The sequence below is a fragment of the Argentina silus genome (genome assembly GCF_951799395.1).
Source record: "Argentina silus genome assembly, chromosome: X".
NCBI lineage: Eukaryota > Metazoa > Chordata > Actinopteri > Argentiniformes > Argentinidae > Argentina > Argentina silus.
The window spans coordinates 1,789,143-1,805,454 of record NC_139653.1 but is presented as its reverse complement, the minus strand read 5'-3'; the positions used below and the strand labels follow the sequence as shown (position 1 = coordinate 1,805,454).

The 16,312-nt window shown below is 47.7% G+C and overlaps 1 protein-coding gene across 3 annotated transcripts in view; it reads left to right on the top strand.

Moving 5' to 3' along the window:
• Positions 1–16,312, top strand: part of ltbp1 (latent transforming growth factor beta binding protein 1) — a 103,831-nt gene that overhangs the window by 27,047 nt on the left and 60,472 nt on the right. For all 3 annotated transcript variants that reach the window (XM_083694836.1, XM_083694837.1, XM_083694835.1), the window contains exons 4-6: positions 1,324–1,475; positions 7,972–8,139; positions 15,877–16,074. In XM_083694836.1, the coding sequence (XP_083550962.1) occupies positions 1,324–1,475; positions 7,972–8,139; positions 15,877–16,074 (518 nt within the window). The remainder of the gene's footprint in view (positions 1–1,323; positions 1,476–7,971; positions 8,140–15,876; positions 16,075–16,312) is intronic.

Sequence of the window (16,312 nt, the reverse complement as noted above, 5' to 3'; positions counted from 1 at the left end):
AATGTATTTTCCATAACAATGCGTACGTGTGTGCGGTGGTGGTAGTGGTGATTTAAAGGAATGTGGGTCCTGAGGACTGAATGATTGTGACCAGTCTGTGACAAGTGTTAGATACGCAGCACGGAGCATTTAAAGGCTATTAGCTAACTTTTGTTAAATGGGATTAAAATTAGATGCATTGTTTTGAAATGGGAAAGAGTTCTTGGCTGTTTTTCTGCTTAAGATAAGCTTTTTCTTGGCCTGCGGATTTTCGCCTCCCTCCAGACATATGATAATCTAGGAGGGAGCGCAGACAAGTATGAATGCCTCCAATGTTGTGGTTTTATCCTCCCCGTCTATAAACCATTTAGCGATGGTTTTCAACACCACCCATACTGTTGTGCTCTTTTCTCTCCTGTCAGAAATAAAACTATTTTTGTCCTCTGTTGCCATGACCCAGACCTGTCTGAGTGGTTTTAGTGTGGCGGCTGACAATTTGATACAGTTATGCTGTGTAAAAAAACTGTACTAGCGCTGTCTCCGGCAATACTGTATGGCTCAGAGGGCCTGCACCAGATGACCAGATTTCTCTTCTCATCGTGTAAACAAGTCACATTTCATTTGGGCTGAGGGACGCTGAGCAGAGTGACTGAGAGTGGGACAGAGAGGCTTTACAGAGATGGTTTAGGATGGTTTTGCTCAGCTTCAAGCCAACTTTGTCCTCACTCTACTCTCTCTGTCCCATCCACCCCAACACACACACACACACACACACACACACACACACACACACACACACACACACACACACACACACACACACACAAGTGGCAGTGCTGTCCTCTCTGTGTCTGTGTCATGTCTGGTTGGGCCATGTCATGGGGCTACAGGGCGGTCTGGAGGATGTTTTGGCTACACTCCAACCGGCCTCTCCCCCAGTGCTGAGGATGTGTCTGGGTTTCCTCAAGCGTCCACTGGACAGATTAGGTTCATCTCTGGTGCTCCTCTTGTCTTATGTTCCTCTTTACGAGTGGGCAGAAATGAGACGGCAGACGCCACGGCACACCTCCAGCCCTAGCCCCTCCACCCCCAGCCAGCCCTAGCCTCTCCACCCCCACCCAGCCCTAGCCCCTCCTAGGAGTCATCCCCAGGCCCCCAACCTCCTTGCTCAAGAACAGGATGGATATATATCATATATACAGTATGTGATGATTACAATGTGTGATTTCAAGGATGTGTGCTCATTGATTGTAAAAATTATTGACTGTGTAGATAGTACGTAAACAAATAAATCAGATAAGATTGCGCTGCGTTTGACAGTCTGTATTCTTTATCCCCATCCAGAATCCGGCCTATGAGCATGCACCCAGGACAGAGTCAGCAATTTGTCCTGAAGCCCAAGTACTACCACACACACACCACACACACCCAGACGCACGTTCAACACCAGCCAGACAGACCCATTCCCCTGACGGTGGGACATAACCCCATCCACGGTAAGTAACCCACCTCCTCCTATAACCACCTCCTCTATCCCCCTATATCCACCTCCTCTATCCCCCTATATCCACCTCCTCTATCCCCCTATAACCACCTCCTCTATCCCCCTATATCCACCTCCTCTATCCCCCTATATCCACCTCCTCTATCCCCCTATATCCACCTCCTCTATCCCCCTATTTACACCTCCTCTATCCCCCCTATATCCACCTCCTCTATCCCCCTATATCCACCTCCTCTATCCCCCTATATCCACCTCCTCTATCCCCCTATATCCACCTCCTCTATCCCCCTATATCCCCTATATCCACCTCCTCTATCCCCCCTATATCCACCTCCTCTATCCCCCTATATCCACCTCCTCTATCCCCCCTATATCCACCTCCTCTATCCCCCCTATATCCACCTCCTCTATCCCCCTATATCCCCTATATCCACCTCCTCTATCCCCCTATATCCACCTCCTCTATCCCCCCTATATCCACCTCCTCTATCCCCCTATATCCACCTCCTCTATCCCCCTATATCCACCTCCTCTATCCCCCTATATCCACCTCCTCTATCCCCCTATTTACACCTCCTCTATCCCCCCTATATCCACCTCCTCTATCCCCCTATATCCACCTCCTCTATCCCCCTATATCCACCTCCTCTATCCCCCTATATCCACCTCCTCTATCCTCCTATATCCACCTACTCTATCCCCCTATATCCCCTATATCCACCTCCTCTATCCCCCCTATATCCACCTTCTCTATCTCACCCTATATCAGTGCCCCCTGATCTATGCCTCAAAGGGACCGCTGCTGTTGCTTTTAAGGAACTGTAGGCTACTTCTTACTTGATCCACAGGGCCGCTATCTTGGTTGCTTTTGTTTTCATGAAAGCTACACGACTGACATTATGTAGCTTTCATGTTGCTGTGTTCTCAGATATTGACATTATACTGAGTTTAACAGACATTTTGAATGCAACGCTTGATGCAAGCCTAAGACACCTGAGACCTTTGTGCCAGGTACAAAGACCTAAGTATTTGTACCTGGCACACCAGGAGAGGTCATGCTCTGTCCACAATAAAGTCTACTCTCACTGAACTGGGAGGCTGAGACACAGTCCTTACAGCTGCAGACAGGACCAGTGCTGCTGAAAATAACGCAGCCCCCAACTTGTATTTACTAAGTGATGACTTTGTGAGTCTTGAAGCCATTCCAACAAGTTGCATGCCAGCAGAATCCCCCAAAAGCGTAAAGATGTTTTTTCAAGAAATTCATTTTATTTTTTTATAAAAGTGTCGTCGGCTTGGTGTTAAGATTCCTGAGCTCTCCCAGGCATGGCTTTGCTTGTGCGGGGCAGAGATTGGGGATGGGGGACAGGGACACTTCTTATTCTGGGGTTTGGAAAGTTCCATGACAGTGTGACAGGCTCTTTCTCTCTCTCTCTCTCCCTCTCCCTCTCTCTTTGAGCGGGACCACAGGACACCAGCGGGATCCAGCTGAGCCAATTACACTGGCTGTTTGTTATTTCAGGGCCAGGGATTGATCATTAATCACTGCCAAATGGACACGGTAGCGCCCGCTTTAGTTAGGTCAGACTGTCATTATTTTAGCATGAGGTTTGGGCGGTGCCCCATTTTCTCGCATTACGGGAGCCAGGGCAATTTCAGTGCTATGCGATGGCCCTGCTTCCCCCCTGTGGGCTCCTGCGATACTCCCATGTCAACAGAGTCAAATAACAACACACTAGGCCTAATTGGGGAATCGGGGGGGGCAGGGGTATTCTGGTTTATATTTCAATCTATCGGTTTAGAGAAAAGGATCTGTACATCTGTACACTACAGAAACATCTGTCACATTTTGGGTATCGACTGTCTCTAGATTTCTCTCTGCATGCTTAATGCGTTCTCTTGCTTTTGTTCTTTTATCTGAATGGATAAAAGGCAGTAATTGTACTTTATGGGCACACGCATACACACACACACACACACACACACACACACACACACACACACACATACACACACACACACACACACACACACACACACACACACACACACACACACACACACACGCATACACACACACACACACACACACACACACACACACATAGCATTACACACACATCTGTCACACATATCACACATACAATTATTCAGTCCTCAAGTCCCACATTCATTCAAATTACCACTACCATCATGCACACACCCATGAACACACACGTACACACACACAGCAGTACACACACATCTGTGTGCAATGCTGCAAGGGTGTGGGGAATTTGGAGCTTGGAGTTGGGCAGCAATTGGATTTGTTCAAATTGCAGCCCCAGCGGTAATGGCATAAAGACTTAAGCATTGCCTGCTGTGAGGCGCTGTCGAAAATGAATTATTAGCCTCATTTTCAGAGGGCAATTTAAGATAAAGGCAGGGAGTGGAAGACAGAATGAAATGACAGAGCAAGGGCGATAAACTGTGTCATCCAAAGGAGAACCCCCAATTGCTGAAATAAAGTGCCTCAGATGGATATGAATGGGGGAGGCCAAGTCATTTGGAGTGTTGGGTCTGAGCTGCTGAATAATACCTGTTATCTACCCCAGTTTAAAGCTCACCCACTGAATAGCCTTGCCATGGAAGATGTATTATCCCCCATTTACAGTGGAACCTACAGTAGCAGTTAAATGGCTTTTGAAAACTGAAAGTCATGAATAGAGCATGGCTGTGTGTATGACTGACATATCAACCTTGTGGGTTTCAAGTTATTGGTCCCAGTTTAATATATATACAGTAGACATCTGCTTAGGTTAGTAAGTGAAGATACATTTGCTGACTTGAAAGTGAATGGCTCCATTTTGGTCTGAGCAGGCAGACTGTGGGCTATTAATGGAGATCGTCTGCAGACACGACAGTCTCCCCAGGTCTCTGCAGCACTGCAGGCTGGCTGTGTCCTTCCTCCCCTCCCCTCCCCTCTGCTCTCCTCCCCTCCTCTCTACTCTCCTCCCCTCCCCTCCCCTCCTGGGGCCTATATGGCTGCAGTTTCTAGCAGCCTCGGGCCTGCCTGGTCACAGAGACCCACAGGCTACAAATAACCCCTGTCCATCTTTGATTCAGCTTTAGTGTGAGACCACCAGGGAAGTGCCCAGACGCCAAAGAGGGGGTGAGAGAAAGAGAGAGAGAGACTCAGAGAAATAGACGAGCAAGACAAGAGAGTGTGTGCAGACCTCTCTCAAAGAGAGAGGGAGAGAGAGAGAGAGAGAAAGAAAGAAAGAAAGAAAGAAAGAAAGAAAGAAATGAACACGAGTACTTGTACCTAGACTCATAATCGATTTGTATGGTGCTACTTTGACCTGGTAGATGAGGGCGAATGTGTTTTTTTCTCCTCTGCTGTGACAGAGCACGGGAGAGGGATGGAGAGGTAGGGAGAGGGATGGACTGGTGCGCTCACTCACACATACACACACAGCACTGCTGTTTACTTGTGTTTCCCCCATGAGTACATAAGTACACAATACAGAAATATAGAGTTGTGTAGGGGACAAGGGGATTGTTAGGGACGTCACTTCAGTGTTGGTTTTAGCCCAGTATGTGGTGTGGTGTGTGTGCTAGCTGTCTTGTTTGGAGTAGCAGACAACAGAGAATGTTTGTGCTCCTGAATCGCAGAGGCCCGCAGTCTTCCTGTCAGCTCTGTCACACGCGACAGACAGCCTGTCAGCAGCTAGCTATGGTGCTGCTGGGAAAGCCATTCTCCCCCAGGCGCTCTCTGTCAGCCCCTCAGCTCTCCCACACACGCACAGACAGACAGACCAATGCTCTCTTCCGCTCCTGTAGAGCTGTAGACCTCAGCCTCCGGGGGTGCTGTCTTGATTCTCCCTCACAGGGACCAACTACTGTAGTAGATCCCTAGAGGTACACCGCACAACAGAGCCCCAGTGGAAGACGCCGCTCCTCTCTCTAGTTCTTCCTCCTCCCCTCTACCCCCCCAGCCTGTGTGTTCTATACTGTCCCCCCCCAAGCCCAACAGCCCCCAGCTAGCATCCCCCAGCTACCGTCCTCTCTGCTGATTGATGTCTTTGCCCTGTCTGTGACGTTCTCCTCTCCCTGCATGCAGAGCTGAGGAATGTCTGCTGTGTGAAGGAAGGACCCCGTAGCAGAACACTTGTTGAGGCAGAGGGGGGGGGGGGGGGGGGGGGGCAGGGGGGGCGGACATGTTTTATCACTACTGAGGCCAGGGACTCCCTGCTAGAAGCCTTGTCAGAGTAGTTAAGGGCTGTGTTGGACATGGTGCAGGGGGAGAGCTGTCAGGCAACTGTACCGTATATCCCTGTGTAGATCTCCATGTGTCTGGGAATTTGATGCCTTTCCAAGGCCTCCCCTACTATATCTCTATACCCTCTGTCAGCAATGATATGGTTGTGATGGTGACTTAAAGGGCCCAAAAACACCAGGACCTAGCTACAGCACAAGCCACTGGGAGGTCATGATGAGGGCAAAAATCTCTAGCCCCCTAAATGGGAAGTGAATACATTTTGGGGTATCAGAATGAAAGGAGGTGACAGGGTGAAAGTTCCCTGTGACGGTGGGAGCCAGGCCTGGAGTGTGGTGCAGAGACCTGAATGACGTGAGAGGTGATGTCTAGAAGGTGACACTCTGCTGGCCTGGATCTCTGGGTTTGTCTAGTCTGGACTGGTGGTGCAGACAGTGTAGCAGGTGATCTCTGGGTTCATCTAGTCTGGACTGGTGGTGCAGACAGTGTAGCAGAAGTACACAGACACAGAAAGCTCCTGCGTGCCACACACATGGGATTATTATACTGGAGGTAAAGAATGCAGGAACAGCAGCAGCAGGCAGGAACACCTGATGGAGAGCTTGATGGTTTGTGTGTGTAGACCCCTACCAGGAGCCAGTGGCTGAGTGGAGCCTGATATGACTGTAGGGCCTTCGAGACGCAGGTTGTAAAAGGCAGACCCCTCTCCCCTCTCCCCTCTCCCCTCTCCCCTCTCCCCTCTCCCCTCCATCAATTCTCCCATGCCAAACACACAGCAATGTCTACTCTCTAATGGCCTTCCTTGCAGCCATTTGGCAAAATAAGAGTCTTCTAACTTTGTGTATGAAATACCGGATGTCTACAGTGTGTGTATATATATATATATATGTATATATATATATATATATATATATATATATATACATATATACTTATAAATTCAAATACCAACCGTCTATTACTGTTTGGCTTTTAACCACTACATCACATTAGTTTCCCCTTAATGTTAAGATCTTTTTGCACCTTATGGCAAATATTTTGGCAGCCGAAAGCCTCTAATCCAGTGGTTTTTGCCTGCTTCTCTGGTTTAGAAAAAAAGGCCTGTCTCCTTGGCTGTACTCCCTGCCCCTCTCTCTCGTCTTTCTGGTGTGAACAGCTGACAGCCACAGACAAAACGTTGAGGCTCAAGAGTCTGGGGTTAGGACCGAAGCTGGCGCTGCCAAGAAGTGGAGAGAGAGAGAGGACGTAGAGAATGAAGAGGAGCAAGGGAAGAGAAGAAGTGAATGAGAGAAAGAATGAAGGCAGGAGAAAAAGAGAAAGGGAACACTTAGGAGAGGAGAGGGATGTGGTATGGAGACCTGGGCTGGGACAAACATTTGTGGTCTACTGTACTACTCTTTCCTCTCTGTCTCGCTCATCTCCTTCTCTCTCTCTCTCTCTTTCTCCCACTCTGTCCCTGTTTCTATTGCTCTCTTGTGTCATCTGAGGGCCGGTTTTGGTTTTGAGGGAGGGGAGAGGATGGGGGAGGATGGGCGTGCCAGGGACAGACACGCGGGCAGACGGGGCATGTGTGTTTTCCTGGGTTCTGTGGGCTGCCGTGACTTCATCCCAAAGTGCAGAGAGAGAGGATGTGATCTCAGGAGGACACACAGCAAAGCGTTTTGGGAGAGCATTTTTTTTCTGTCAGAGGTGCCAAAGTCCTTGAATTTTGCTAGGTGGGAGACAGGAGAGAACGGGAGAGAAAGAGAAAGAGGGAGGGAGAGAGAGAGAGAAGAAAGGGAGGGGAAAATCTGAGAAGCCAGGGCCGAACAGACTGCCATGCCCACTCTACTCTTTGTCCGTCTGGGAATAAAGCATGGCATTGTGATCTGCCAATGCCCACTTCTCAGGGAACTTGACTTTTGATGAAGAATTGGAGTGCATCCCAGAGTTTTGTTTGCTGAGCTCTCCTCTCCTCTCCTGCGTTTTTTCTCTTTCCTCCTCATGTTTCAGAGACGCCACCGGATTTAGGAGCAGTGGGGAGAGAAAGAAAGAAAGAAAGAAAGAGAGAAAGGGAAAAGAGAGACACAACAACAGGAATACACAACTGTCCTCTCTTTGTTATTGTTTTGTCTGGTCCTCTGAGGTTGTTTGAGACAAGTGAGGAAGGTGTTTACTAAACCAATGGATACAAGACTGACGAGACTTTCCCTCTTCTTTCTCCTGGTGTGCTGGGCTTCCCGGCTGGCAGTGGGGAACCACACGGGCCGCATCAAGGTGGTCTTCACCCCCACCATCTGCAAGGTGACCTGCATGGGGGGCCACTGCCAGAACTACTGTGAGCAGGGCAACACCACCACCATCATCAGTGAGAACGGCCATGCCACAGACACACTGACGGCCCCCAACTTCAGAGTAGGTGAGTGATCTCTCGTTTACGTTCCTCCTTTTCTACTCAACCGACCTACTCTCTGTATGTGGTTTCTGTGCCTTGTGTGTGGTGCATGATAGGATTGGAGGCCTCCCAATCTAGGGAGGGTTATATCTGTGCCGTTGGTTGGTTGGTTGGTTGGTGTGGTCGCATGCGTGCGTATGTTCAATGAGAACTGCCATTCACATGCTCAGTATATCACACACTGTCTACCTTATATATCAGAAATCTGGATTGTGTTTGGTTTTAAAGGTTGCAACAGAGAAAATAAGGAGCCCCCTGAAAATAACAAATGAGTCAGATGATCACTCGAATGCCTGACTTACACTACAGCTAATCAAGAGCTACCATCAAGATGTTGTCATGCATTGATTAAAAAAATGTCCTTGTTTACTCATTCTACTGCCATGTGGATGCATAAGAGTGAACTATCACACATTAGAATATCAAAGAGACTGCTCAATACAGAAGCACATAGGTGGGTGTTCCTTAATGTGTTGCACAGACCCTGGAAAAACTCTAGTGTCTTAACCCGCCTCACTCCTTATAAGGAGTGCAGCAGTGTGTCTGTCTGCTCTTGACAGAGACATGTTGAGAGACCAAAACATGATGAATTCCTGTCTGACTCGGCAGCAGACAAGCTCTCACTGCTGGCCAGACCCATGGGTACTGACAGGGTACTGTGATGTGTTAATAGTGGTGATCACTGTTTAGTCCTCATTAATGATAGTGGTGGGTAAACCCAGTCCAATTAAAGTCCAATTAAAAGTTTACCCACCTTTTTATTTGGATGAATAGTGTATAGTCACCTTTTCTGCTAGCTAGGTTAGTGTTATTTGCATTAGGGTTTACCCTCCTATTGAATCCATGGTGTTCAGGGTTTACCCACCTGTCTTTTACCAGTTCATCTCCTGTTTGGGCCTATCCATTGTTTATCAATGCTGTGAGACTTGTGGACTACTGCAGTCACTCAAGGCGACTGAACTAGTGTGTGTGTGTGTGTTTTGATCAGTTCCTTTTGTACATGTGAATGGGTCACAATAAAACTGACATTGTGGCTTTACTACACGCACTATATTGCTCCCATCACAGATGATATGCTACTCAGTAATGCCTGTGTCTATAGGGGTTCATTCTGCTCAGAGATGATTCTGTACTGGTAGGCAGGGCTCTGTCTGCGTTACTGTCTCTTTAACTGGGAGCACCTGGCCTAGTGTCAACCTGGTGTACCTGCCGAGACATGCATTCTGTCCTAGACCTCCTCTCCGTTGCTCCTCCTTTTCTCCCCACTCTCTTCTCCCTCTCTCCTCCCTCTCTCCTCCCCTGCTCTGAGCCAAGAGAGCCATGAAGAAGCACAGAGCAGCGTCTTAGAGAACTAGAAAGCTGGGAGCTCCGTTATACTTGCATTGCAGCGCAGGCCCTAATCCAACAGCCAGAGACGGGATAAATCAACAGTTTGTTTATCCTATTTGAGTGGTGAAAGAGGAGTTGGGAGAGTGAGTGTTGCTGGGTGATAAGGCGTGGAGATATCTGTTGCCACATGCCACAGGGTGTTGTCAGCCAATTACTGTGCCCATGGAAAAGCTTAAGTTGTTCGGTGATTTATGACTCCTTTATCCAGGGCAAGGTACACAGCTATGCTTTTTTTTTTTTTAACCCACTTAACACCGTAGTGTACACACCACTCTGCTATGGGAGCCGATGCAAAGGAAAATCCCATTTTACTGTCCAGTGGAAAGACTGTGTTCTATACTTTACTGTACAGTAATTGCCACAATTTTGTGCAATTTAAACACAATGTATCCATTGAGAAATATGAATAGGAACAATTTGGTGACGTGGGTTTGGGGAGGGGGGTTGGAGAGTGTGTGTGTGTGGGGGGGGGGGGGAGTTGGGGAAAAAAAGGTTTAGCATCCGTCTGATTTACAAGCAGCAGCAGCCCCGTTTCTCTCCACATTCCTTCTGGGCTGCTATCCTGCCTAGTCAGCGGCGCTCAGGCTGAAGGCCTGGTGGTTTTGGGCTGCCACATTACCCTGGGTCGCCCCTCGTCTCGCCTGCCTCTCCCCAAGGCTGGCTCTATGGAGACAGACATCTGGAGGAAAGAGAGAATGACACAGCTGCACACTTTACTGCTGCTCCAGAGGCCACAGGCTGGCTGATTAAAAAATTATCTTATTTCAGTGTTTCTATATCAGCTCCTTGCTGATAAGGCTAGGGATACTCTCGCTCTCTTTCTCTCTGTCTCTTTCTCTCTTACTTTCTCTCTCTCTCTCTCTCACTGTCTCTATCTCTCTCTCTATCTGTCTCTCTCTCTTTCTATGTGTCTCTCTCTCTCTCTGTCTCTCTCTCTCTCTGTCTCTGTCTCTCTCTGTCTGTCTCTCTCTCTCTTTATGTCTCTCTCTCTCTCTCTCTCTCTCTCTCTCTATGTCTCTCTCTGTCTGTCTCTCTCTCTCTTTATGTCTCTCTCTCTCTCTCTCTTTATGTCTCTCTCTCTCTCTCTCTCTCTCTTTATGTCTCTCTCTCTCTCTCTCTCTATGTCTCTCTCTGTCTGTCTCTCTCTCTCTTTATGTCTCTCTCTCTCTCTCTCTCTCTCTATGTCTCTCTCTCTCTCTCTCTCTCTCTCTCTATGTCTCTCTCTCTCTCTCTCTCTCTCTCTCTCTCTCTCACTCTCAGACCCCCGTCAGAGCTGTATGTTTTGGCATATTCTGTCCCAGGTGTGTGCAGTGGCTGTCCAAGTGCTGAGAGCTTTCTGGACCAGTCCAGGGGCTCCTTATTAAAGATAGCTATGGCCATTTGTGTCTCCACTGCGGTCCAGACAATATCACAGCATTTACAGTTGGATTAAACTAAACTTTTTGGGGAGGTTGAGATGGAGGTCAGTTAGGTGTGTGTGTGTGTGTGTGTGGGGGGGGGGGGCACTCAGAGGGAAGTATTTTCAACATTCATCGTCTACCGTTTCTTTTTTATACTGCACCTCTGCAAATGTGTAACATTTTTCTGGTAAGGAGAGAAAGAAAGAGGCTGACAGATTTTTCTGGCCTCCGGGCCAATTCCATAAATTTTCTTAATTTCTCAGGTAACCTGTTCGTTTTTTTACTGAGGTGAAGAGGGCTGGAATAGAGGGGATCCCGTTCCATTTTTCAACGTCCATGTTGACTTTGGGTGGAGGTGGCGGTTGTCTGGAGGCCTATGTGTCTGGACTCCTCCTGTATGAGACTTGATTAACGAGCGCTGCACACTAATAGTGCTTTTAGGCTTTCGCTGGGGCCAAAGGATTGTAATCAGGTGTTTGGTCAGTCAGTGTGTAATTGAAAGCATGTGAGGGATCCCAGCCAGAGAAAGGAAAAAAAAGTCTGCGGCTGTCCGTCTACCTTATAAAAGAGGGAGCCAGATATTTAACCCCCCCCCCCCACACACACACACACACACACACATTCCGTACTGTATAGGCTCCTGTGCTCCCATATACACAAGTTGTGGCTGGCATCATCTGGTTGCATTAGAGGAAGGGGAGAGTCCAGTGCTTGCCAGCGGCAGAGCTGGAGATGGCTGGAGTCGACTGCTCCTCTGGTATCTGTCACTTCCTCCTTGTCAGATTTTCTTTGCATATAATCGCCATACTGTAATTTTTTCTTTGCTTTTTTTTTGTCATCCTACCTGGCATGCTGGAAGCATGGCTCCCTGTTTTTACAGTTTCTGTGGACAGGCTGCCTGCGGTAGGAGAAGGGGAAGGGAAGTGGTTGCCACTTCTCAGGTTGCCAGATCCTGTGTCTGCAGTATACAGCAGGCACTAGCCTCTCTCTTTTGAGTCTAGGGTTGCCATGCCCAGGCCAACCTGCCCCACTGATAGAACCACTAAGTGGGATTTCTGTTGTGAAGCGCTAGACGCTGCCTCCTAACATGTCATTAGGCACCCAGGGGCCCAGCTCCAATCACTGTCCCCAAGCTTGCAGAGCAATGCAGCCTCCCTTAATGAACTAGCTCCAGGGCTGCTTTCCCTTTCTCTCCCTCTCCCCCTGTCTCCCACTCCCTCTCCCACTCCCTCTCTCCCTGCTGTCTGTCCCTCTCTCTCTCCCTCTCAACCCCTCCATGGCTGGCAGAGGAGGAAATTTGTCAGGATGGTGTGTGTGTGTGTGTGTGTGTGTGTGCGTGCGTGCGTGCGTGCGTGCGTGCGTGCGTGCGTGCGTGCGTGCGTGCGTGCGTGCGTGCGTGCGTGCGTGCGTGTGTGTGTGTGTGCGTGTGTGTGTCCACCAAGGTGAAGGAGTCTCATGAAACTCTTTTATTTGGGGCTATTGAGAGGCAATATCTGGAGCACATAAGACTGTCTCGAGTCTGGTCAGTCACTCTCTGCTAATGAAAGTAAGTGTCTAAAACACTAACCATGGACCCTGTGTCAGTTGTCATATATACAGTAATTACATATTTTGATAACATTTCTTGCATTTCATTTAAATTATTTTATCTCTTCCTGAGGTTGGCAGGGAAACCGTAGCATTGAAATGCAGAAATGACAATGTCATTTGAAACACGCAAAACAACTAATATTGTGATGATAATATGGACATATTTCAGATAATAAGGCGTCTCTGTGTACATTTTTCTATGTACATTACTTTGATTTCCCTTCAGAGGCTTCAGAGCTGAGTCAGATAAAGTTCACACACACACACACACACACACACACACAGACACACACACACACACAGACACACAGACACACACACAAACACAGCTTCCGTAGCTTGTTTCCTGCCCACAACAAGATGACTGTAACCATTGTGGTTGAGTGCGGTTAGTGGTGCTAGGGGAGGGGCTGACAGAATACATTCTACCAGACGGGCGGGATGGGGGGTTCTGGTAGCCATGTATGCTTGTGACTTGTGGTTAGGCCTACTACATGACATCACAGGGCTGGGAAGGAGGAGGGCAAACCTGATCAACAAGAGACAATTATCTGCCTATTGGCTGGATAGGCATTTCTACTGCATGAGTAAACCTCATCCAATATGGTTGATATGGTTGGGTTCCTTCTTCTAACTGATGTTTATGATTATGTTAACTCCTTCAAAGTTCCAAATGGCCAGTCTAGTTACAGTACTACATACTCAGCAGTGTGCCAGTCATCCAGTTTCATTTGATAAATACACAAGTCATATTTGGCAAGGAACCTGACTGTACAAAAAATCCATGTGAACATAGCTCCCCACTGGCCCGGGGATAAACTTCAGGCCGGAGTTGTCATGTGCTTAGGAAAAACTCTTGATATGTATAAAAAAAACAACAACAAAAAAAACAAACACCTGATACTCCTAATACCACCAGCTGCATCCTAATGATATGGGCCTAGAAGGAGGGGGAGGGAGGGGGGCCAAGTGAGAGAATGAGAGAGTGAGAGAGAGAGTCAGAGGGAGTCCAAGAGACAGAGGATGTGAGGTTTCTGAGCTGTGTTGTTGTCACCATAATGAGAGGGTTGGGGAGAGGCAGCTTTATTACAGTTGTCATTATGTGTCACCACTGCAAACCCTGTCCTTTTCTAGAGAGGGAAAAATACACCAAAATAAACAAAAGACAAGGGTATAAAGTGTGTGTGGTAGGTAGTAAATGGGAAATGTTTGAAACGAGGCTCAAATCTGAAATGAAAAAAGGGCCTAGTTGTTTCACAGAATCAAGGCATAAAATAGATGTTTTTCTCTGTTTTATTTGGTATGAATGGATGGAATTAATGTATAATTGTCTCTAAAATGTACATAAAAACCTGTCAAACAACCGTTCATTTTGAAAAAACGATCGCTCAAGGCCAACGTCTGAGCTTGCCTTTGAAACTCTAAACAAAGTGTAATAAAATTACCTGTACTGTACTTGTGGAACATTACACATTACACCATCCAGCAATGTCTGCCCTGTGTATCCTTGTTTCACATGCTTTCCTACAACGTGTAATGGAGTGCTAGAAGAAGGTGATTATCTCACTCAATTGAGCGATTGAGTGGTGGTTTGCTGAGGCGATTCCTGCAGTCGTACAGTAGAACAGGGACAAAGCCAGGCAGCTGAGACTGACAGTGGGCAGCAGGTATACCCATTTGATGCCTTCCCAAACATGCCTTCAATTAGTCAGTGTCTGGCCTATAACCCTGGGAAGTCACAGAAGCTGATCACAATGCAGCTCAGTCCCACTGGTCTTCCATTCCTGTACACACACACACAGTACACACGCACACACATATACCCCCCCCCCCCCCCCCCTCCCAGTCTTGGTCTACTGGCTGGTTCCATGCTGGACTGACAGCTTGATTCATGCTGCCGGCCCACACGCCATTGACACATAATTCAAATACACTGGAGGGATTCGGTTCCCCTCAGCTCTTTTCCAGAGGACGCCTCGGCAAACAAACCCTCCATAGGACGGCCTCCAAGTTCAGCCTCGCAATTCCTGAAAATGACTGCCTTGATTTTTCCTGTATTGAAATGTATGGGGCGTGTGGGCAAGCTGAGGTGAGTGGTGGTGTGTAGCACGTGTGGAGACTAGCTGGAGCTGGGGAGGACATTCCTTTGAGCGAGAGAGAGGGAAGAGTAGTACAGTAGAGTGAGAAGTAACAAAAGTAAAGTGTGAGTTTAAGAGCGAATGTATTAATTCTTGAACTTTTTATCTCTCTCTCCACCCCCCCGCTCTCTCTCTCTCTCTCTCTCTCTGTCTCTCTCTGTCTCTCTGTCTCTCTCTCTATCTCTCTCTATTCCTCTGTCACCCAAGGCTTACAGTGAAAAAGGTTGTGTTTCTGTGGATAGCAGAGCACCTTGAAGGCCTTAATTCCCTTTTGTTTACTCTGTATGACTGTATCATTACCTCCTCTCTAGTAGGGGTTGGCTCGTAGAAGCAAACACCATATCTGGGCCTGAGGACTCCCTTGGAGCAGGGCTGATCCAGGCTGTGTCAGACTCAGGATGGAAAACAAACTCTAGGACTGAATACATGAATACATAACAGGTCCCTCAATTAAGCAAGGTTTGCGAAGGAATTATGCAGTCTCGAGGCATATTGGATCATTTGCCATCTACCTTCTGCGTCCTGATGATGAATATTGATGGTGTGAGAGCTAGGCGTGGTTTGGACACTATGTTGAATGTTTAATGGCGTGGGTCCCTTGGAAGACTACTGAGGCGAAGTGAACGCTAGCTGAATAACACTAGCTTTGTTCTCCAAGGACGAATCCATTGTGCCGATCCAAAGTTACTCTAGATTCCTGTTTGTTGGCGTTCAGCGGCACTAGCCTCCTCAAGGAGGTCTTTGGAATGTAAAGACTTGAGCGAGCGAGAGAGGACAATCAGAGAGAAAAACAGTATTGGAAGACGATAGCTCAATGATAATGTCAAACAAACTTCATAAACACTGGTTGTTTTGTCTGCTTTGAGTCTTTGAAGGTCTGTTTAAAGGTTTCGTCAGCCTCAGAGTCAAAAACAGGAAACCGTTAAGTGTGTGTGTGTGTGTGTATGTGTGTGTGTGTGTGTTTGTGTGTTTGTGCCTTTGTACCTTTGTGCCTTTGTGCATGTTTGTGTTTGTGTGTGTGCGTGTGCGTGTGCGTGCGTGTGCGTGCGTGTGCATGCGTGTGGATTTGTGTGTGCATGCGTGCGTGTGGATGTGTGTGTGTGTAATATCAATTGGGTACGCTGTCACCTGGCACAGAACGCTGGCACAGAATGGCTAAACTCAATGATCTTTGTGTTTTACAGTGGTCTGCCATCTGCCCTGCATGAATGGAGGCAAGTGCAGTGCCAGGGACAAGTGTCAGTGCCCGCCTAACTTTACCGGAAAGTTCTGCCAGATGCCGGTTCAGAATGCGCAGCAGCGGCACCACTCCCAGCAGCAGATGCCACAGATCCACTCCACACACACACTCCCCCTCACCTTCAGCAACAGACAGAAAGCTGGTAAGATGATGCCAATGTGGAGGTTGTTGAATGTGTGGGTTGGCATTTTGTTGACTCTACAAATTGATCCAAGAGTGGATAGAAAATAAATGGAAATGAACATTTAGAGAATGTCCTTACTTTTTAATTGATTATTTTTTCATCCTAAGGCGTAGGTGTGAAGATATGAATGTACGGTATAGTATCCAATGAGTGTCAGTCTTAAGTGCAGTAGTATAACATTGACTCTGTAGAAACT